The sequence below is a fragment of the Mizuhopecten yessoensis genome, unplaced genomic scaffold, assembly GCF_002113885.1.
Source record: "Mizuhopecten yessoensis strain PY_sf001 unplaced genomic scaffold, ASM211388v2 scaffold6135_1, whole genome shotgun sequence".
NCBI lineage: Eukaryota > Metazoa > Mollusca > Bivalvia > Pectinida > Pectinidae > Mizuhopecten > Mizuhopecten yessoensis.
In genome coordinates, this window is record NW_018406397.1 from 914,672 (window position 1) to 937,472 (window position 22,801).

At 35.3% G+C, this 22,801-nt stretch overlaps 1 protein-coding gene across 2 annotated transcripts in view; it reads left to right on the forward strand.

Annotated features, from left to right (window-relative positions):
• The window catches only part of LOC110451544 (dystrophin-like), a 120,861-nt gene that overhangs the window by 73,170 nt on the left and 24,890 nt on the right, over positions 1-22,801 (forward strand). For both annotated transcript variants that reach the window (XM_021499627.1, XM_021499628.1), the window contains 15 exons: positions 1,790-1,959; positions 5,572-5,728; positions 6,451-6,580; positions 7,070-7,221; positions 7,440-7,574; positions 7,981-8,206; positions 15,119-15,179; positions 15,494-15,555; positions 16,543-16,617; positions 17,384-17,588; positions 18,010-18,095; positions 18,306-18,463; positions 19,142-19,308; positions 19,785-19,896; positions 20,269-20,405. In XM_021499627.1, the coding sequence (XP_021355302.1) occupies positions 1,790-1,959; positions 5,572-5,728; positions 6,451-6,580; positions 7,070-7,221; positions 7,440-7,574; positions 7,981-8,206; positions 15,119-15,179; positions 15,494-15,555; positions 16,543-16,617; positions 17,384-17,588; positions 18,010-18,095; positions 18,306-18,463; positions 19,142-19,308; positions 19,785-19,896; positions 20,269-20,405 (2,033 nt within the window). The remainder of the gene's footprint in view (positions 1-1,789; positions 1,960-5,571; positions 5,729-6,450; positions 6,581-7,069; positions 7,222-7,439; positions 7,575-7,980; positions 8,207-15,118; positions 15,180-15,493; positions 15,556-16,542; positions 16,618-17,383; positions 17,589-18,009; positions 18,096-18,305; positions 18,464-19,141; positions 19,309-19,784; positions 19,897-20,268; positions 20,406-22,801) is intronic.

Here is a 22,801-nt window from a genome sequence, read left to right on the forward strand (position 1 = left end):
ATGTTCTTTCACTGTTACATCACCAAATGTTGCAAATATTCAGAATTACAGAAAAATCATATAATTGCACAATCAATTTTACTGCAATTACCTTTTTTTTTGAACATCCTGAAAGATATTTCATGTTTAAAGCTTGTATGTATACACCTGTTTAGCTGATAAGTAAAACATGGTATGTTGTCAACAATTACAGAAAATAAACAACTTGGCAATTAATGCTGTACTTTCAATTTATGGAGATAATCTTTATCGCTAACTATTTGGCTTCAAATTGAGTTCATTAGTTGAAGATATACAAAGAAAAGTTTGTGTAATGAGGTGTCTTAAAAACCTCTCTAATAAACCAGACAGTTTTTGTTTGTATTTGAAAAGACTTTCAGTTAAAGCGTGTACATTTCTTGAGTTTTCGGTGGTGTGAAGAATTACCCACCAATCAAACCCAAGTCTGACCTTACTAGGAGGAGGCGATTTGTAGGACATCCTTGTTAATATAAAGAAGCTTTGAAACTGTTGGCTGAAACTGTTGGCCAGGATCCAAACTTATCTGAAAGATTCATCGGTTTAATTACACTTTCAGGTGATTGAATTTAATTCGAATTTTTCAAAAGTACCTACTTGAAGATGCTCAACTTTTGTTTTCAATTTCAATAACTGATATAGATTCAGATCGTTACTTCACACTAACAAACGTTGATCCTAATTAGTTTGAACTGCAGCTGCCTTTTTACCTCAGTGATAGGCAATGCCAATATATATACTCCCACGGAATCCTTGGGAAGTCTGCTCGTATTGATAACGATTCGGTCTTTCTTGGCAATAATGTTAGTCTGTATGAATGCTGATAACATTTAGAAAGCTATAGCCAGCTATTAATTGAGGACAGCAAGCAGCAACTGTTCTTTAATGATCGGTATTCTTTAATGATAGACCAATCGCTTCCGTAGGTTTTATATACTTTCTGGTGTTGAGGTCATTGCTATTAGGTCCTAAAGATTCATCTGACATCCCCGGTGCTGAATAAAAAATCTTGGGTTCATGTTTGATTTCTGCTGTGATCATTATTATCTCCCTGAACAAATCCATTATGCTGAGGATGAGTAGTGACCATTTTAGGGGGGGGGGGGGAATGCAATCACTGACCATCAATGCCATCCATTATCTGTCCATGTGGTCCGGAGGCTGTGTGTCCTGTCTCCTGGAGTGGCCACCGGAGGCTGTGTGTCCTGTCTCCTGGAGTGGCCACCGAGGGATCCATCATGGGATGCCGCTTACGGCTGTGTCACACGCTGTCATCAGAGCGAGGCTGTTTATTGCCACCATGACAGCTCGAGATGTAGACTGGCCAGATATTTATTTCCCAGTTTATCGACCATTAACTGTGATTCATTACCTTCACACTTTATTGGGTCAGAACTTCTGTGTTATTTACTTCCAAAAGTAAATTGAATTAAAACCTATTCACTTCTCTTTGGTTTACCATTCTGAGTTACCTCCCCTGGTTTTGGTATTCTTCTACATCATCTTCTACATACTGTATGTTAAATTATAAGTCTTTATGTTGAGGTGTCTTAATTTTTGTGATAATAGTTTGTGTCTTAAACCACAGATGGTGATGTTGACATTAGTAACAGATTTTAGACTGATAAAAAATAATTTTGTCTGACAGTACGGGGAATTATGCAGGTAGGGGTTTTGATAGAAAAACTACGAAGGGAAAATATTTAAAAAGTAAAAAAAAAAAATAACAGTTAGCTGTGAGTAATATTTCAATGTGTTTGTGTCATTACAGGATCTTCAGGCAGAAGTTGATGCCAATAAGAGTACGTACGACTCACTCAACTCTGCTGGGAATCAACTGGCCCGCAACATGGTGGCGACCGACGCACAGAAACTGCACCGGCGTCTGGAGGAGATGAACCAGCGATGGATCAACCTGATGACAAAGTCCATGGAAATAAGGTAGTTAGTTTTATTTAACATGTAATGTTTATGGAAGTAGGGATAAATACAAACAATTGAATTCTAAAAAATGGCAACCATCTGCACAAAATATGGTTTTGGGTATGATATATGGATAGATGTACCCTGTGGGGTTATAAATGGGAGTACCTAGTGGGGTTATGAAAGAGGGTACATGGGGGTGGTATTTAGGAGGTATAGCAAAGGAGATCATGAGCAGGTGAATGAGGGAGTGGAAAAGACTGTCAGTCAGTTGTTAGTTACCCTTCGATGTAGATGGGAAGGCATGTTCAGGTTTGTACAATTGAATATAGAAAGTGCTTGGACTAAAAATATGGAAGATGTGAATTACAAATACCACGTGCATATAATTCAGCAGAAAAATAAACTATTTCAAAGCAAACTAAACTTATCAGAGACAGGCAAAGGTTTCAGGATTATACCTGAACCAGGTTTTAAAAGTAATCACAAGACCATTTGAAATACTTTGTTTGAAGAAAAATATTTTTTGCTACAGTGTAAACATTTTTTTTTAATAATATGAAGATTATTGTTACCTTGTTACATTTTTATTCAAGATCATTTTCTTTGTATATTACTTGTCCCTATTTTTCATTAATATGTGAAAATTGAAAATAGAGTTGTCTTTCTTTATCTATAAATCTGGTAAGTTTTACAAGTCAAAGGTCAAGGTCAAAGACCAAAGCGATCATGCTGTTCCTGTGGGAATTGGGGAATAATTGTGTGTTATTATAACAAAGATTTGTTAAAGTGCAAGATGTTCATTCGTGTAGAATTCACAATCTAAGGAAACTTGGTTTTAAACTCATACACTATGCATAGAATTTACAAGTATTGTATGTGTTTCGTATTATCCATGTACGTGATGATGAATATTTTCATCATTTTATTTTAATTATATATTGATTTGTCATGCTTTCCACCTGCCATGTTTGTCTTCCCTGTGTATCAACTAACAGCATTTATAATGTATAGCTTAATCAGATACAACACATTATCATTTAAATAAAGTTGCGTCAAATCAATACACTAAAATCGAGAAGTTTGAATTTAGTTATCCATCACAAGCGAAAGTGCATTGTTTGCCATGTGATTAATTCAAAAGTATGGCGTGTTCTTACTTGGAAATAGCATCATGATTTTTACTACCCTTTGTCCCAACTCTGTCTCCCAACTCTGTCTCATAGGAGTAATATCAGACTTAAATTTTCTCCTAGAATGACTAAGAAAATTACGAGAGAAAAAACCTTTAAAATTTGTTTAATTTTACAAAAATGTCTAAACTTTTGTCTAGCACTATATGGCAGCTGTTCTTGTTTTGTTAGGATAAATACGATACAGAAAATGTAAAAAGTTGTTATATCTGTGATGCATCTATGCAGTATCTTATTAGCATAAACATGGTATGTTATGTATAGTAGAATTGTATATGTTAAGTGTTTTATTAGGATAAATACAATATATAGTACCTAAATATACACTTGCGGCATGTTGCGTAATGTACCATGTTAGGATAATTACAGTACTTACAGATATACTTGTGTAATTTATTTACTGATAAGTAATTGTGCACATCAAAGTTAAAGTAAAACGTGAAAGTGTTTTACTTAACTGAAAGCCTCCATTCAATAAAAATAATATCAAAGTCTGATCGCTTACACATGTGTCCTTGTCACTGGGGAGCTTGACATTGACCAATTCATCACAGCGTTGACAGCTCAGAAGGAAATATTACGTATACAATTTAATAAAATTTCAGGGCTTGATTGAAATGATTTACTCTGGCAGGTAAAGTCACACAAATATTAGGTGTAATTTGAATATACACCTGAGGCAGAAAACATTTACAGAAATATGTTAAAGAGTACAGATTTCTTTCTTAACATTCATTTAGTGCAGTTTTAACAGGGAATGCATGGGAGAGGTCAAAGACTTGATAACAATGTTGTACTCTCATTTTCAATTTTCTTCCATATACAATGTTAATTTTTGGCATTGAGCAGGTCATAATGGAATATTCCATTGATGTTGACTCGGCTCCAAATGTGGTATTAATTTAGGGCTTATTAGGGTACACCCTAGTTATTAAGATATGGGCTAATTACGTGGTATGGAGAGGGGTCAGACTCAGGCCCAGGCCAGATAGTAGTGACCTGAACTGCTATGTTATCAAGGATGTGTATTAATCTGGGTTTTGTTTCTCCCACATAAAGACTTCACTAAGTTAACTCCTCTAATGTGTGTACATAATTAATGGAAATACCCCAGATAGTACTGTCGTCAGAGCGAATGCTCAAATCTGCCTTAATTTACATATTGTGAATAAGCAATAGGGCATGAATCATAACTGTATGTACATACACAGCTTTTACCTACAAATCGTTTGATGGTCCTGTAAGAGTCGAGGTGTCCTTAAGACGGTGACGATGTTGCAGTGTCATGCGCAAACCTTCAGATGTCGTCATTAAGGAGTCAGAAATTGTGTTCGACACAGAGTGTTAGGCTGTTTGTACAGAAGGGTTGTGATTTATCTTCTCCACCTGTCAAAGGATATAACAACAGTTGTCAGGGATCTAAAACAGACATTTTACATAGTGTTGGAGAAGCTAGGTTACTGCAGATCTGGTTTATAAGGATATCAAGTTTATCGTTTTGTTTGTGGGATCTTCTTCCAAGTTGTGGATTAATTAATTAAATGATTATCAATCTGCATAAGAAAGTTCTACGTGGATTATCTCAATATCTTGTATCAAATAACAGGATTAGTTTTACTGGATTTTAAACCTAATTTTTTATTTTAAATCTGCGGTTCAAAAGGTTCAATTGGTTGGATATATTGAGACCTTATCTGTTAATGCTACACTGTGATCGTTTTTGCTGGATATGAGTGTCATTACGCGGGTACAATCAACAGATTGGATTGTGTGACTGCCGCTGTCATTCAAAATGAGATACGTAGCTCTGGTGGGAAGAAACAATGGGTTTATCCCACGACCCGGCACTGTCCACTTCATTGCACTTGTCGGCCACCGCAGAGACTGGACGGTTAGATCAATAGTGTCCAACGGCCAGACTGACTCAGGCCGGAGACGCAAGAAAAAACGTGTGCACTGGTCAGTCTAACAAAAAAACTACATTGCTGAATCATAGAAATAAACATGGGTAATCAGGTGTGCTGGTGTGATATTGATGTCCACTCGGGGGCCTTGTTGGGTTTAACGAGGGGGTTCTGGGGCATATGTAAGCTCACAGTTCTGGTCAAGCTGTTTTTATCTGCTGTAGTCAGAATGAAAAAACAATTTCACAATAAGCATCGATTATGTTAGTGAAACAACATTATTTATGGGACAAATACTGCAGGTCTTTTGTGTATACTGATTTTTTTTGTCTTGTAGAGGTTTTTTCTGTTTTTTTACCTGACTGTTTGTTGTTTTACAGGAACTTTTAATGTTTTAGATAGTTATTTTCTGTTTCGTCCAATGTTTTTTAAACAATCATCATCATCGCTTTATGCATAGGGTTTACTTTAAAATGAGATAGTTTCAATATTTAATTTGATGAAATTTTGATATTTGTTGTTATTAATTTCAGGGGTAGACTCGAAAGTAATGCAGAACAATGGCTCCACCTAGTAAATACACTACAGGATCTGATTGGCTGGCTATTGACCAAACAGCAAGAACTTCACAAACAACGACCAATTGGAGGGGACCTTTTAACTCTCCAAAATCAAAGCGAGGAAAACAGGGTATGTTGCTACTTAAGCCACTAAATCAAAATAATTTGAGCAGTTGCAGCAACTTAAGTTTCCAACAGAAGGCTTTCTCCAACCTTACAACAAACTTTAAGAAAATCAATAATATCAGACATTTTGTTTAATGTGGTCAATAGTTTATGGATAAAATGCTAGGCAATGTGCTAACCCAATGATTAAGATTAGAGTTATCTCCCTTACACAGTATTCCTGTGATAAGTGTTAGGGCTATCTCCCTAAATTGTTAATTTTGATATTTTGTAATTTTAATGTACCGCTCAATGTGGTATCTAGTTATTAATTAAGACCAAATTGGCATTTTGAATTTCATCAAAAATATTTTTCAAGTTACTTATGAATGTGGATTTCTTATGTAAAAGAGATTCATATCACAATAAGCTAGCATATATCCTTAAGTCTACACACAATATGTTTAAATCAAAAGCTGAGTATACCTTTACAGGTACAAGATTAATAGGGAATTGATTTTCTATTTAATAAATTCAGGGAAGGTAATCGGTGAATGTGATATCATTTTCATTATTGATATGTCACACCATATCTTTGTTTTAATTCACACATAGGGAATCTTATCTGTTAAATATCTGTATTTCCCCAAGGGACAGCATGGATATGGTAGAACATTGTGTGTAACTGAAACCAGGACATGTTTTGTTGTCAGCACAGTAATAACGCTCTTTCCATTTCATCATCAGAGATTACGACGACAGTTGGACACAAAGCGACCAATCATAGAGCAGAGTCTGGAAGCAGGGCGTCACTACCTGAGAGAGGAGGGAGAAGACAAGCGACTCAGTACAGATAGTGGGGAAAGTAGTGAACATGGTAGGTTGTCTGTTTGTTTATCTGGGCAGATACCAACTGAAACAGCTTGCCTTGTGATGCTGATGCAATGGGTTGTTTTCGAGAAAGTTCGAGATTTATCCAAATAATAAATAAAGGCTTTAGGAAACAGATGAATAAAAAATCACTTGGCATAAATAATCACAATTTCATTTTCCTGAATTTGAAATATTTAGGTCCCCATTAATATTTTTCAATTGATCAAAAGTGGTTAACATTATTGAAAGTTTCATTATTATTAGAATAATGTTAAAAATTATGCCTTATCAGATATTCAATAACGGAAAATGCCTCTTATAAAAAAAAAAAAACTGGGTCAAGTGATGAATTATTTCACTTGTTAACATCTGGTATCATCCTCTCTGTTATCAATTAATCCCAAATGATAGAAAACACTCATCTTTTAAACATTGTCCAGATGTTGCTAATGGCGGGCATGACGATAACTCATAATTGACTTCCTGTTTTCAGAGGAAGTACCGCCTACGGAAACATCACCCGAGAAAGAGGCTCGCCATTTAATAAAGAAAATCCGTCGTCAAGTGAGACTGCTCAACAGGAAATGGGTGGAAATTAACCAAGGATGTAATGAGTGGCAGGCTAGGATAGAGGACGTCACGGAGGTAGGGGACATAACTCTAATAGGAGCTTTCAGACCAATTAAGGTTAATATGAAGGTCATATTTCTCGAGAACAAGCTGTTTGAGTAAGGTAGAAAATAAATGTTGTACATGATGCTAAAGTGGTCAAATTCAATTGAAAAAGTAAAGAATTCAATTTCAGATGTACAGAAAATGGAAGGCTTATAGATTTAACATATTTTGCATCATTTCCTTTACAGAAAATGGTAGTACTACAAGATGGATTAGAAAATCTTAACAGTAGACTCAGGGAAGCGGAACAGGAAAAAACAAAATGGCCACCAATATCAGACATGATTATAGAAAATCTACCTGCAGAAATAGAAAAAATAAAAGTAAGAATCACCTTCTGTCTTATTATATATTGTTATAGCTCACAGTTTTGCATCACGGAGGTAGCTAGGGGACATAACTCTAATTGGAGCTTTCAGACCGATTAAGTTTAATATGAAGGTGATATTTCTCGAGAACAAGCTACTTGAGTAAGGTAGAAAATGAATTCATTGATAATGATGATATTGGTCAAATTTGTTTTAAAGCCGAAAGGAAATTTTTACTACATATTGTGTGTTCTACTGAATCTTTCCTTAAAGGAAATGGAGAAAAGTTGTTCTTTTTGCACATTAATTGTATAATTTAATACCAAAACGTTTGCTCCATATTTATTCAAAAAAAGCGTAACATTTTGCAAACTACTAAAAATGAAAGTACATATATTTACGGAAGTTTTGCTGCATACAGGCATATCAGAAGACCTACGCACCTATCCAAGGTCAGGTGGACACTGTTAACGACCGCGCAAACAAACTCCAAAACCTCAAAGTAATACTCAACCATGTCAACGTCCACAGACTGGAGGACTACAACACTCGGTGGCAGGAATTACAGATTGCTGTGGAGGATCGCCTTAGAGACCTACAAGAAGCTCTTCGGGACTTTGGCCCCGATTCACAACACTTCCTCTCAGGTATGGAGACTAAGATTATAGAGCAGATTTCAGGAAAATTTGGAACCCCGGGAAAAGAAATTACAGCAAACAAATTCAAAGCAGAACTTGTTAATAGTTCCAAAAAATCAGGGACCTCAAAAACATTTCAGAAAGTATGTTAAGCAAAAAACAGACTTGCATGTACACAAAAAGAAGTAAATATTAGCAATAACTCAATTTATCGAAAGGATTGCCTTCCAGACCACAAACTTTAGGAATAAATTTGTGAACTAAATGTAAATTTGATTTGCAAATTTTGTAAAATCAATGCCTCATAGACTCTTCATTATAAATAATGCAAGTGATTTGTGTGCAGCTCGCTAACAGAAATAGATTGCTCTGTATATCTGATTTCATGCGATATTTTAAGGTCTATGAATATGCTCACTGCTTACTATAACTGACATTGTTATATAAAATAGTGTAATTAGATCCAAGACTTACAGATTCATGGGACACGGGTACAAGATTTGTTATGAAAATGCGTGAAAATGGCTTTATTATAGCAATAGCACTCTGCTGCTGGTGGTACAATGTGTATTGGCAAATGACAACCTTGATACATTATGTAATCCTGACATTTTGTTTCCGAAACAAATTTTGGAACATTTTTTTTCCATCTTACCTAACGAGAAAAAACATGTAAAGCTTTTATTTGTATATAAGAATCGTTTTCAGGATTTTTATTGGTGTTAATTTTTTAGATAACTTAACATACATTTAAAGTAATGAATTTCAAATGCATTATTTTTTTAAAACTAATTAATGAAAGATTTTCTGGCCTTAATAAAAGCACCTGTGATTAAGCTTATCAGGTTTTGTGTTCAGACCATATAAACATTTCAATAGATGTTTTGCTGTAATAAATAGATATAAAACTTATTTAATCGAAAAAGCTGCATAAAACAGTCACTTAAACAAAACTAGGTCCCACTGTATGTACAGAATATATCTCTATGTAAACTGAACTTTTATTGCATTCAGGAAACCTGTCAATTCCGAATGAATATACTGGTCCCTGGGTTTTTTCCACTATAAACAGGTTTTACAGTCAGACAACAGACAGGAAACCAGACATTCGATGTAACTGTTTAGTTGTACTTGTTACTTACTGCCTTATAATGTATATCATTGAAAATTTGCAAGCACTGTGACATTCAATTTTATTGCCGTTGATTTCCCCCGAGCAGACGACAGGATAACAGTTTTATATGGCCTTTCCATGTTATAAATTGAAAAAGATTGTTCCAGTGTATTGAGTTTTGATGAATACAATAAACACGAACTGATATCGCACTGACTTAAATCATTGTTCGAGCCAGACAAAGTTTCGTGTAAGTTTTTGGTTTGAAAGAAAGTTTAGTCACCCGATTATAGCCTTATAGAACTTGCAGTGCTTGATTTCACACTAACTATGGTTTTCAGGTCAAACAGGTCAGCAGGAAATAAAATCTTCAACGTGTTATCTTTGTTCTGTAGACCGTGGCTATTTTTTATTACAGATATTGCTTCATTGAATTTATAGGTGTAAATAATTTAGTTGTTTGGTCTTTGTTTAAACTTTGGTTTAAGTCTTGTGTTGAAACGTTAGGTGTGTATAGGTGGTTTTACCTACGCATGCAGTTTGAGGGGTGGAATTATAAGCTATCAAACATGGAGATTTATAGACCACATGCATTCATATCTATATTGCCTGAATAATGTTGGGATATACGTATAGCCAGTTTTCGTGAAGGTTTCAAGTGGTTTTATTATATTGGTACATGTATAAGGTAAGAAATGAATTATTCATTCCATAATTAAGTTCAATTATACAGCCCTCCTGACGCCTCTTAATGAATTCTGTGCATCATAATTCAGATTTATATTACATCCTTCAGCTGGAATTATATGCATACAATGATTTATTCCATTGGAATATTTTGAAATTGAATACAATTTTAATAATACATGTGATACTATGCACGTCAAGAGTCCAATGGGTTTAGCATTGTTCTATATGAGCATGCCATTATGCCAGTTTCCAGACATTCGAAGGTCAAGGACATGATCTGTTTGTCCATTGTCCTCGTTATAGGCAGACATTTATTTGTACTTTAATACTTATAGGGAGTCTAGTTTCTATACAGATGTTTTTCAGGGTGATCATTATCTTCTAATTTTTGTGACCTTGACCTTTAAAGTTTGTTTTTCACTCCCATTAAAAAATTGTAAACCTGTATACATGGCCTGAAGATTGAAGGCCTTAGCCGCCTAGGGCAAAATAATTACATTTTGATACTTGACAGCTAGGTAAAGGTGCACCGTCTGGTGTAACCCAATTTACCGCCAGAGGCATTTCCTGTCCCACTGAAAAACTATTGAACACAGGTGCATGTATGTTGAAAGTTATTGGAGATAACCCCAGATGACCTAGTTGTTGCAGTTTTGACAAAATGTCTGGGCCTTAATCATTACCTGTACAGGTAGGACTGCCTGCCTGTAATATTTTGAGATATAGGTACACATTTCAAAGCCAGAGGTATATGGTTTGATTTCACAAGTTTAAGTTAATGGTCAGGTGAGAATTGTTTCGCCTGACACTCTAGAGGTTTGCCTGACCTTAGTTTCTTGCACCAGAACCAGTTTGTGTTATCTCTGAAGAGTTGAGGACAATTAAGTGGTACTTATATAGACAGTGGACAGTCCGTTACCTGTTGTAGACCAGTCGTTAAGTTACCTATGCACACCTGCACGTATGTGTGTGCAGACATACCTGTGGTTCAGGTATATCCATCACTAAAGGTACTCACCTGTAAAATCTTAGGTAATAAATTACCTACAAAGACAATGACTGTCTGGGTGCTCAGGTCTGATGTATCAGCTGAAGGTAAGACCCTAGGTAGATCCACCCTAATTACAGTTGTCTAACTTTGTACCGGCTAGCTTGTATCTGGCCGAGAATGTTCGATACTTTGTTGCTGTTTTGTGTGGTGAGTTGATTTTCATTGTTTGGATCACAGATTTAAACATTCAGGAAACTTCCTTTTAATATGACTATTTTTGTAGATGAGTTTGATGTAATCTAGTAGAAATTACCTTCTATTATCAGTCTTGACAAAAGTAAAAACAACCGAGCAGCATGCAGACCGTGTTTAGTCACAGGTCCACTAGATGTAGTATGAAACTTTATCAGCTATGATTAGACTATGCAAACCTTTTTGGTATTTTCATAATTGTTGAAAATACAATAAGTAAATAATAAAAAAACTCAGATTCAATTAAGGTTATCACTGCTGGGAGAAAAAGCATGAAAGTATATCTATTAGAATAGAAAGTTTTTGGGGACAATTTATATATTGAAAGATACATGTATGTTAATAGTATTATTATAAATATCCTACTTTGTCCTCTTTTTCTTTGTTACTTGTTTTTGTAAACTCAGTACTGGTATTTGTTAATATGTTTTTAAATATTATGAAGTACTTTGTCTAAGATTCATAAGCATGCTTATGCCTTTGGATAATCTTCTGTGGGGCCTAGGCCTATTGCCACCGTGTGTGGTACGTGGGTCAACGTTCCTAAAGGTCCTTAACTGTTTGACCACAGAAAAATTATTGAAATATTATGGAAAACAAATAATTGACCAGTCTGGTAATTGCATTTCGTTTATGAAGGTCACAGTAAGGTTGTTGCCCTGGGAAGCCTGCAGGCCTATCCTGTTGTGAAACTGAAGTTCTCTGTATGTCAACCAATGGGAGCATGCATGTTCCTGACATTATCCATTCACAAAGCTATCTGTCAATTAAAAAAAACAATTCTGTACATCTGTCATATGGACCGTGCATGGTCAGACAATGCATCTGGTTCTTTGACCACTTATCTCCTAACCGCCTCAAGGTCAGTTGCTATGGTTACCAGGGTCATCCCTGTTGCTGATCCTGGGAATATAGGAGGAGATGAAAAGGGGGTCAAAAGTACACACACGATGGACAATGACACAAGGCAGTTCTGTAAATACTGAGATATCTAATGTTTTTATCTAATAATTGTGTAGTTGTCTGATGTTTAATGCATATTTACATTAATTTTCTATTTATATGTACAAATACATGATACTAGGTATTATGTGATAAGAAATGTCAAGGTCAAGGTTACAAAATAATCTGTTATATATAAATAAGAGATACCTACATAGTATACCAATTATATTGTACACTTATAACCAATTTTAGTGTGAATCATAAATTATAGGGCTTTTGAAGCCTAAATTTTGTGATGTGATAAAATTATGTTTCATACATGTTAAATTAAAGACAGTAAAAGGAAATATAAACTTATATAATAGCAGTTTCAAAGAAATTAATAGCTAAAACTGTTACAATAAAATGTTGGCAAACAGCACTTCACTACTGTGCATCCTCCTTTATATGCTTGGTATATTTGGAAAATTTCCAAACACAAAACTAATCTACAAATTGAAATTAATCATCATTGTATGTGTTAACTACAAACAATCATAGTGACAACATTAATGCATAAATGTGTTTCTTTCCAGGCATCCTAACTTTTTCGAAAACCGTACTAATTTTTACGGGGTGAAAGATCCTTGTCTGAATAGAGTTTAAGTGGCTTACAAGCGATTGAAGATCATGTACTTGTAGATATATGAACTACATATGTTAGCACACCAGACATGTTTGTATGGTTGGGGGAGGTATTTCGATTACAGAGCGAAAACGTTTTTGGTGTTAAGATAATTGTGGGACAGATGTTTTGTTTTGCCAGATATATTTCGCTGTCAGCTGGAGTTGTTATCACCAGATAGGCCTGAGTAATTGACAATAATTGTTTACATAGTTGGTGTAGATGTGTACTGTTGTCGGTGAGACCCTATCAGGAATCCCTACCTCCAGGCTATCCTGGTGCCACCGCAGGCATTTTGATACATCTTAACTTCACGCAGGAATTCTATTGTTAGCTTATAATTATATAATACCCAAACTCCATGCTTATTAATGTCTCGCCCTCCACATCCTAGAAACATCACTAAAGTTCCATTATTATATCCTTTATTATATAAAGAAACCTCCCATCCCCCCTACAATTTAGTCCCATCACCAAGGTCTTCCCTCACTCTACCCCTTCCCCTTCATCTCAACTCTTCCCCCACCCCAATGGGCTGCCCATGAAAGAATCCTTACTCCCCCACCCTTCCATTTCGTTTCTCCCCATCATATTCTGCAACTATCACTACTTATGGAATGTCCCTAGCTGCCTCCCGCCATCCTGTTTTCATGCTTCAGTTAAACATGATCTGAAAGATGACAGTAATAGCACACATTACCAACATCAGTGACAGGGTAACTGATAAAGATCCTGCAGAGACATGCTTTAGTTTTCATCAACTTTTACATGTTATGTCATTATTCAGATACAATAACACAAAGGCCACTGCAGTGAAAGCAAGACATCATAAGTAAAGCATAACACGCCCCTGAACAAACCGAATTGTCTTCTCCTTCTGAGCAGAACATTGTCAAGCATGCTGTGCTATCGAAAAAGAAAAGAAGAAAAAAAAGATAAGAAAAGAAAAAAAAAGATAAGACGCCCTAGATGAGGTGACTAATGGCGTTACATTTTGCCACAGACTTTGATCCCTATGTTCCTCGTCAGTAACTGCTGACAGATGCCAGACATTTTCCTAAAGCTGCATAAATAATCCATAGTTTGTACGGAGTAAAAAACTACTTTAAATTCTTTCAAACATGAAAGCATATTTGCCCCAGCCTTCTTGATGCTGATTCCAAAATCAATAGAGGATCTGTACATTTGTTCATGGGTAAAATTTTCATTACATAAATCTGCATGCATTCGTATGAAATGATGAAGCGTGTATGTGTTTCTAGAGAAGATTGTGGGATTGTGTTATTATTGTTTCCCCGAGGATGTGGTACAGATCAGCGACCCCTTTCTGAGGATTACACAACTGTTGGGAGCTTTCCAAATACTACACTACACCAGTTCACCCTTCCACTGTCTATGTCTTCATTTACTGTTCGGAGATGAAGGTTCCGAAACTTCACAGAGAGATAGATAATAGTGAAAAGGAAAATTAAATTAAAAATGCAAAAAATACCATTGATTATATAAATTACTCCCGTTAATTGACTGGCATGGCGTCTTTGTAGCTAACACAATTGAGCATTTTTTTATCTGGCAAACTATCAAGGGGAATAACTCATTGTCAATCATACACAAAGGGAGATGATGCGATTTGATTCAAACCTATGTTTTCCTATCATCATCAGGTGTGCAACACAACATCCTTTTTGTTGTTAAATTCATAAAATTATCCGGATGATTATAATTGGGTAGATATATATTATTCTTATTCACCATTATCGTTTTTTACTCAATAATGATTATGAACTAGCTGTTAACAAACTTATGTGTGTTCAAAATTATTTGTTTTAAACAAGATTTTTGGAAAAAGAAAATGTCATTAATAGTTATATGTTTGAAACAAGTTTTAAATATTTAGGTATCTGTGATAAAAATTGAATCATCTAGGTGATTAAGTCTTAATGCATAGATCGTGTTAAATCGGATCCATTAGGTGAACGCTTATCAGACGAAGGGCAATGTGGTCTGTGGAGTCTGAATCATTCTTATAAGTCTAGTGTATGGAATCGTGACCGTGTCAGTAGTTCTGGTCAGTCTCACCTTTACTGTACGATGTACCTGGGGAAAAACCAAGGTTACTGGACTGATATAGACTCTAGTATGTCTACATAGATACTATACGTACCTTAAACTGTGTCAATATTCCGATCGTATTGTTGTTACTAATTTGTTTGTTACAAACTGAGATGGTGGTTACAGGATCCTGTTTTGTTTGTGTACTTACAGTGTCAGTAGAACAGCCGTGGGAACGAGCGGTATCTGGTAACAAAGTGCCTTATTATATCAAGTAAGTCATACATTACTATCAAAGTTCCGTAATCTTAAAATTATTATCTTGAAGCTGTATTGTACATAATATTTTACCAACAATATTTGCTATCATATATATGACACCCATTTTCAGTGATTATTTCACAAAACGAAGGTTGTTATTAAAAAACAAAGTCCAGTATGTGTAAACAGACTCTTAATTAATACAGATGAGGAAGAATATTAATACTAAAAGTTCAAAACTTTTGATAATGTTGAGATATAAGAGAAGTTCAACATGCGATATCATCAAAGTCTTAATTCTTCCTAATTGATTATGTTATTTTCCAGTCATACAACAGAAACTACACACTGGGACCATCCGATGATGACCGACCTTATGCAAGCCTTAGGTAAGCGGAACACTGTGTTGTAGAGTTGGAAAGAGTTATCTCTCTTCCCACAGAATTTCATCTCCTGATGACATAAAATCTATGGGAACAGGGATCCCCCCCCCCCGGACAAGTCATCAAAATGTGTAACCTTATCCCACTACCTGATTGTAAGAGGTGACTTATGTCCTGTAGAAGTGTAGGTTTTCTTCTGTGTCTTTTCTTCCTTGTACCGATACAATAAAAACTCAAAAATTGATTGCATGATCCTATTACATGTACAAAAACCTGTGCTTGGGTATTCATCTGTCCCTTTTCTACCATGCATAAACAAAATTTGGTTTATTGTTTAATGCATAGCCCTGTTTGACCTCATAGTGTTGTTGATCCATTAAGTATTGATCGTCAAACAAACCTTATGTATCTCTTATATTGCTAAATCAGTATCATCAGTATGTTTAGTAAGTTACGCTATTTATCATGACAACACATCAACAAGTCTGTTATATGACAGCAGAACTTAAGTTCAGTTTAATTCATTATATTTAACTACACCGTAAGCATCCTACATCACAACAAAGCCTGACCAAGTTACAATCTGAGTTGAATTTTTTACACATATAGTTTTACTATTTTTTACTTAAGGGTATGCATTTTATCAAATTCCATTTAACATATACTGGAAATGTCCCTGAACCTCATATATTTTAGTATTCGGACTATTTTGTTAACACATTAGTTTGTACCAGTTTCACTTGTGTTTAATTTCCTCTCCTGTGGTTTTTATCTTGTCGCAGCGAAGTACAGGAAGCGAGTCTAAGGTGTTGCTTTTCTGGCAGCGGCTTTTATTAACATCAAGGTTTTGCATTTAAGTTAGTTTCTCTGAAACTATAAGTGCTAGACCAACCAAAACTGACATGTGCATTGATGGTCAAATCTGGGCACAGGCGAGACATATCAATCTGAATGGCTTGTCTTACCTGTGTATTTCTCACTTTTATTTTACAGCTGACCTAAACAACATTAGATTTGCTGCCTACAGGACGGCCATGAAACTCAGGATGTTACAGAAGAAGCTCCGATGTAAGTACAATTATCAAAGCTAAAGAATCAGAAACGTTTTAAACAAAGTCAAGAAAATACTTGTTTCTTAATATCAAATGCTTTCAGATGTCAATAGATTATTTTTTGGTCAGTTACATTTCAATATCCTGTCATAAAGTTAGAAAACTTCAATATCTGAAAATCCAGGTCTTCTGTGAATTGAAATTGTGTGTTAAATTATGAATTATTTCTGTTCCAAGACAACACTTTGGTCAAATATCAATGTTTGGTTGTCAATGTATTGTTATATATATGTGTGGTCCTGATAGTCTGCTGATTTCCATTGTTTAGTTAAAGTCAAATTTAAGGATCCTTGTACCACTGCCAAAAACTGAAACTAAATATTGGAAACCGTTTTTTTGGCACGATTATTGCTTTGAAAAATCATTTATGAAAAGGAATCATAGATACAATGTATAAAATAAATGGAATATAAATCACAATAGTCATGTTCTAAATGTAAACATTCTGTAGGGCGAGACTGTGATTCGAACCCTGGTCTTCAGATTGTTATGCTATCGCTCTAACCTATTGAGCTACTGAGTCTACAGAAGATGCATGGCCAACTGTGATACAGTTATAGCCAAACGGAAGTTAAAGGGAGATAACTGTATATAGAAAAAAACACAGTGCTTTGGGTCAGGGATCCTTGAGAATTTTATTTGTCAAGGTATTTACTATTACTGTACGTTATCTGTCTTTGATATACAAGTGCCAGTAATTGTTTCCATATTTTTTATTTTAGTGGACCTTCTAGCCATTAACGTTGCGGTGGAAGCGTTTGATCATCACAACCTTCGGGGTCGTAACGACAGTCTGATGAACGTTATAGAGATGATCAACTGTCTGTCCACTATGTATGATAACGTGGCTACGGAACATCCGGAGCTAGTCAATGTTCCACTCTGTGTCGATTTGGTGCTTAACTGGGTGCTCAATGTCTACGACATGTAAGTATCACAGATATGTCCCGGGCCGGCCGTTCTTACTCACTTACACATTTTATGCCAATATTGAATTTAACGATTTCAAGACATCCAATTATTGGATTAAATGAGGAGATGACTATGGAAGTAACCTTAGCACAGTTGTCACCAACCTATCACTCTATATCTAGTATTCCAACACATTAGGGAGGCAAATTGTAGCCGTGACCTTGCAGTAAAGGTCATGAAGGTTGTAATGGTACTAAAGAAGATAACAATATGTACTAAGTATCATACAGCATAAATGATCAAAGTATCTTCAGTCTTTCATGGACATACAGTGTATATATGGCCCAGTGTCAAATTCTGAACAGACAAATTATAAAATGATTATCCAACATAGGGGCAAGAAGGCCAGAATATATGTATATTATATTGTTTACAGAGCGAGGAGTGGGAAGGTGCGAGTGTTGTCCTTTAAAGTTGGTATCATCCTCATGTGTAATGGCCATTTAGATGATAAATATAGATGTAAGTATATCATCTTTTCACTACTTTCTGCTTTCAATATTGTGCATCATGTTATGATACCTGTTTTCAAACTGTTTAAATGATCTCAGTTGATAAAACATTAATTTACAACACAGTTCATAAAATGCATTTACAGTATAAAATTATGAAAATTCCTGAAGTGGGATGGAAAATATTTTTTGCTCATTATTTATGTTTTCTGTCCCACAGTTTTGTTCCGGTTAATAGCAGACACGAACGGTTTCTCCGACCAGCGGCGACTCGGCCTCCTCATCCACGACAGCATGCAAGTTCCTCGGCAGCTAGGAGAGGTGGCTTCCTTTGGAGGCAGCAATATAGAACCAAGTGTCCGCAGCTGTTTTGAAAAGGTGACCTACTTAGTATTCTCAATGATCTGCTCTGTCATGTTGTCATATTTAACTTATTCACTCCTACATTTTTTAAATGGACTTGCCCAGTCTTTGATTTGGGAAGGTTCAAAGGTAACTTTAGGGGTGTATGGGTTACGGATCCCTGTACCACTGCCAATCACCATAACAAAGTATTGGAAACTGATTGCTTTACAGCTTTGATCAATCATTTCTGAAAAGAAAACTCAGAAAAGAAAACTCAGAAAAGAAAAGTGTAAATATATCTGCTGAACTAGACCAAGATTTGAACCCTGGACTTGGGATTTTATACCATCGCTCTAACTGACTGAGCTATCTGCTGGTCATTAGAAGTTTCCAAGCCCGAGACAACTGTAGTTCAGTGTTATCCATATGGAAGTTAAGGGGAGGTAATGGTATATAGGAAAAACCACAGTACAGTGGGACAGGGATCCTTACGGTAGTTACTTCTTTGAAACTGAATTGTTTGAGTCCTCGTCAAAATCATTTTCAAAGATATTGGATAAAAATCTGCTGTAAAATCTCCATTAATGAGTTAACATCTTAAAAACAGACAACCCTTTTTAGTCAGTAAGCAGAATGTGATTGAACTGTTATTTTTCTTTTCATTTATATTGCATGTTTCTTTATTGATTGTCTCCCTTATACCATCTGCAGGCCAACGGTCGACCAGAAATCCAAGCCACCCATTTCCTTGAATGGCTCAAGATGGAGCCACAGTCCCTGGTGTGGCTTCCGGTGCTTCATCGTCTAGCAGCTTCCGAAACTGCCAAACACCAGGCCAAGTGCAATATTTGTAAAGAATTTCCCATAGTTGGCTTTAGGTAAGTTATAGCTTAAGGACAGTTTTGAACTAAATAATGCATTTCAATAGATAAACCAACTTGTTAAATTTAAACTGAAGGTTAATTTATGGTTAAATAACTTCCATTAATTTGAAACTTTTAAAACTCAGTTCATTTGAAGTCAAATGTAGAATTATATTTTACATGTGATTCATGCTGGTATTCCAAATTGAATTTTAAAGTGGACTCATTGGTAATGGACTTAAAGTCCACCAGTCTTAAGTCCCAAAATGGTTTACATTAAGATAAAGACAAACCAGTCTAATGAGTAAACAAAATAGTCAAAAGATATTTAAAAAAAAAAAACTTAATTATATTCCCCCCNCACAAGGACATCAATTTTAGTGTTACTTTTTTTGTCACAAAGAGGTTCCACCTTTATGTATAAGAGTTACTTCCCCTGCAAGACTCAAAATGCTTAGAAATTATAAATATGACATTTTCTTCCTTTACAGATACCGCTGCCTTAGGTGCTTTAATTTTGATGTTTGCCAAAACTGCTTTTTCTCAGGAAGGAAAGCCAAGACCCATAAACTTTCACATCCTATGCAAGAATACTGTACCGCAGTAAGTGTACACCATCAAATTGGTGGGTTTTTTAAAAAGGAAGAAATTAGTATACTGCTTCATTGCTCATAGTAGCCACATCTTTCACAATGATAATTTAAAGTTGAGAGAAGTACACAGTTTGCTGTTTATCTGGTGTTCAGACATGAAAACATGTTCAACTCTTGTTTTGAATGTGATTTTCACTACATTTAGGAATTATCAGAATCACAGCAAAGCTGAAATAATGCAAAAACACTTTTCCAGACATTTTCCAGATTTTTAGTGCTTGAATTCTTATTAAGGTGTCCTTGTTTCAGACTTTTTTCGGAACTGGACTAATATATTCTATAAATGAGTAAGAAAAGTAATTGTTCAATTTTCCCTTTCAAGACAACCTCAGGAGAAGATGTCCGAGATTTTACAAAGATGTTAAAGAACAAATTTAAAACAAAGAAACATTTTAAGAAACATCCTCGTCTTGGCTTCCTCCCAGTACAGACGGTGCTTGAGGGTGACATCCTAGAAAGGTAAGCAGAGTTATCTCCCTTTAAATGGTTAGTCTGTCCCTGTAGAATGATGGCTTTTCTCTGTTGACTGAAATTTTACATGGTGCTAGATAAAGATCAGTTATAAAGATAAGAGAGAACATTTTCATTTTTGCTCCATTGTTTGTCCTAATGTGTGCGCGTCTTTCACAATATAAATGGCCGGTGTTCAAGTCTACCTCCCTACTAAGATGTTACTATATACATGTAGCTCTGGATCTGTGAAGGTTCTTAAATTGTCAACTCCAAGTTGTCTTTTATATCTTGTTCCTTTTTACAGTAACAATTAATATCCAGTTTTCCATGTTGTTGGAGACCTGATACATGGGGTTTTTTTTGGACGTTGAAGTGATTATAGTGATATGACACCTATCTTGACTCAATTTGTTGAAGATAAAATGATGTCCTTACAAAATTATGAATAAAAGAAAATTTAAAAAGTCAATTGTTCTTCCCCCACATATATCTTATAATTGTTTATCTGAAGAGGAATCTTCTACTTAATAAATGTACAGTCATCTAAATTGGCATGTGTTTTAATCTTTACCAAGATGCATCAAGTTTGATCTATTTATAATTTATAACAAAATTATATTTCATAATTAATTATATAATTGATTACAACAAGATAAACTTAAATCTCAGATATTTCCATATTGAAATGGAAATGGAAAGAGGAAAACATAACAATATTATACATCTATAAATGATTCATTGTTGGTAAGAATGAAAGGCGTACAGATTTGTAACCAGACATTGTCAGATGGAGATGTTTTATAGATTTGTTGTTTCGGTCTGTGGCTGATATTTTGCTGAGCTGTTGATGTTGCCATTCCCATCTGTACTTCTAGAAATGAAGGTTATAAAAAGGCTTAGGAGCTGGACAAGATAAAATGTGTTTTGTGACAGTCTTTGTCTGGCTGGGTTGATGGCCAGGTCAAACTCAATATCTCAATGGTCATCTTGAATTCCTGTCTGGTTTCTTGAGGGTTTTTTTTCCTGTTCTTCCTGTTAAACACATGCTTTGACTGCATGGCCTGGTGTAACCTTGTAGCTGTATTGGGTCGATAATTTGTTCAAAGTGATAGATACATGACAAAATAAAAACACCAAGAAATGGTAGTATTAGGGATCAAGGGACTTGAAGAGTTCAGTTTGTTGATGGACATTGATTACCTATCTGTCTGGATTCGACAACCAACCCCGAAACATTTCCCTCGACTCCTAGCTGTTGATTGCTACAGAAAGTGTTGCATCCTAAAATATCTGTACCAGCATCACTGCATGAAGACGTGAGAATCTTCTGCAACATCTCAGAGAATCTAGGTCAGGAGTCCCTCATTCTAAATACAAATATATTAGATTCTGAATTCAAGCACCATCAAGATAAAGATTTTACTGTATTGCAGAGGTATTCGATTTAATTATCATGTGAAACCAAATTTGATAAAGTAATCTTTGTTGTGGTGTCACTGTTTACTTGTTCCATGTCAGATCCCGTTCTACAAATAAATGATGATGTATCTATATTTCAAAGGAATCTGTTTAAGTGTTGTTCGTTTATTACATCAAACACTAAATTTACTGCAGTACTGGTACAAAAATTTCAAACAATAACTGCAGAGTTACAATTTCTTTTACATATTTATTCGATGTCTCTGAAATTATTTGATTGTTTGCTAAACTTAATGTTCTCATTTTTGAGATGGTTTAAAATTTGAGTGAAGGTAACTATACACATCGGTGATGTGAATCGGTCACAGTTATGTTACCTCGGTGTCCATTGGCTCTTTATGATATACTCAATCAGAACTTGTGGATACAGATCTAGTACGAGTTATCTCTGAGTAATGGGGTTAGATTTTAATGACAGAGCGTAACATATTACTGGTGAAATGTACTGATGGTTCCCTCGCGACCTGACATTATTTGTATTGTTGGTTAGATAATTGCAAGTGAAATATACTGCTCTTCCCGTCGTTCGTTGACAGTTTGTAATATAATTTCAGTCAAGATCTATTCATCCCTATGGAGGCATATGTCATGCATTGTATAACTTGTCAGCTGGATGGAGAAGATGATCATATTTTCTATGATCTATGGCCATTGTAAAATCAGATGCGTCTTGTAATTTGAAATATTTTCAAAGGAATAATGTGATTTGGACCCTTGCCATGTCAGAAAATGAAAAGATTGAATTTGAAATGTTATTACGTTGGAACTATGGGTCTGATATTGATTTGCGACTTAGTTACTAAAAAAGATATGTTATGTGTCTGAACTCGTTCATTCATATTACGTCACATAAAAACAAACAAATCTCGGCAAAATGAAAAGGAGGTTATAACCTTCGGGAATAGTCACATGATGAGGAAAAG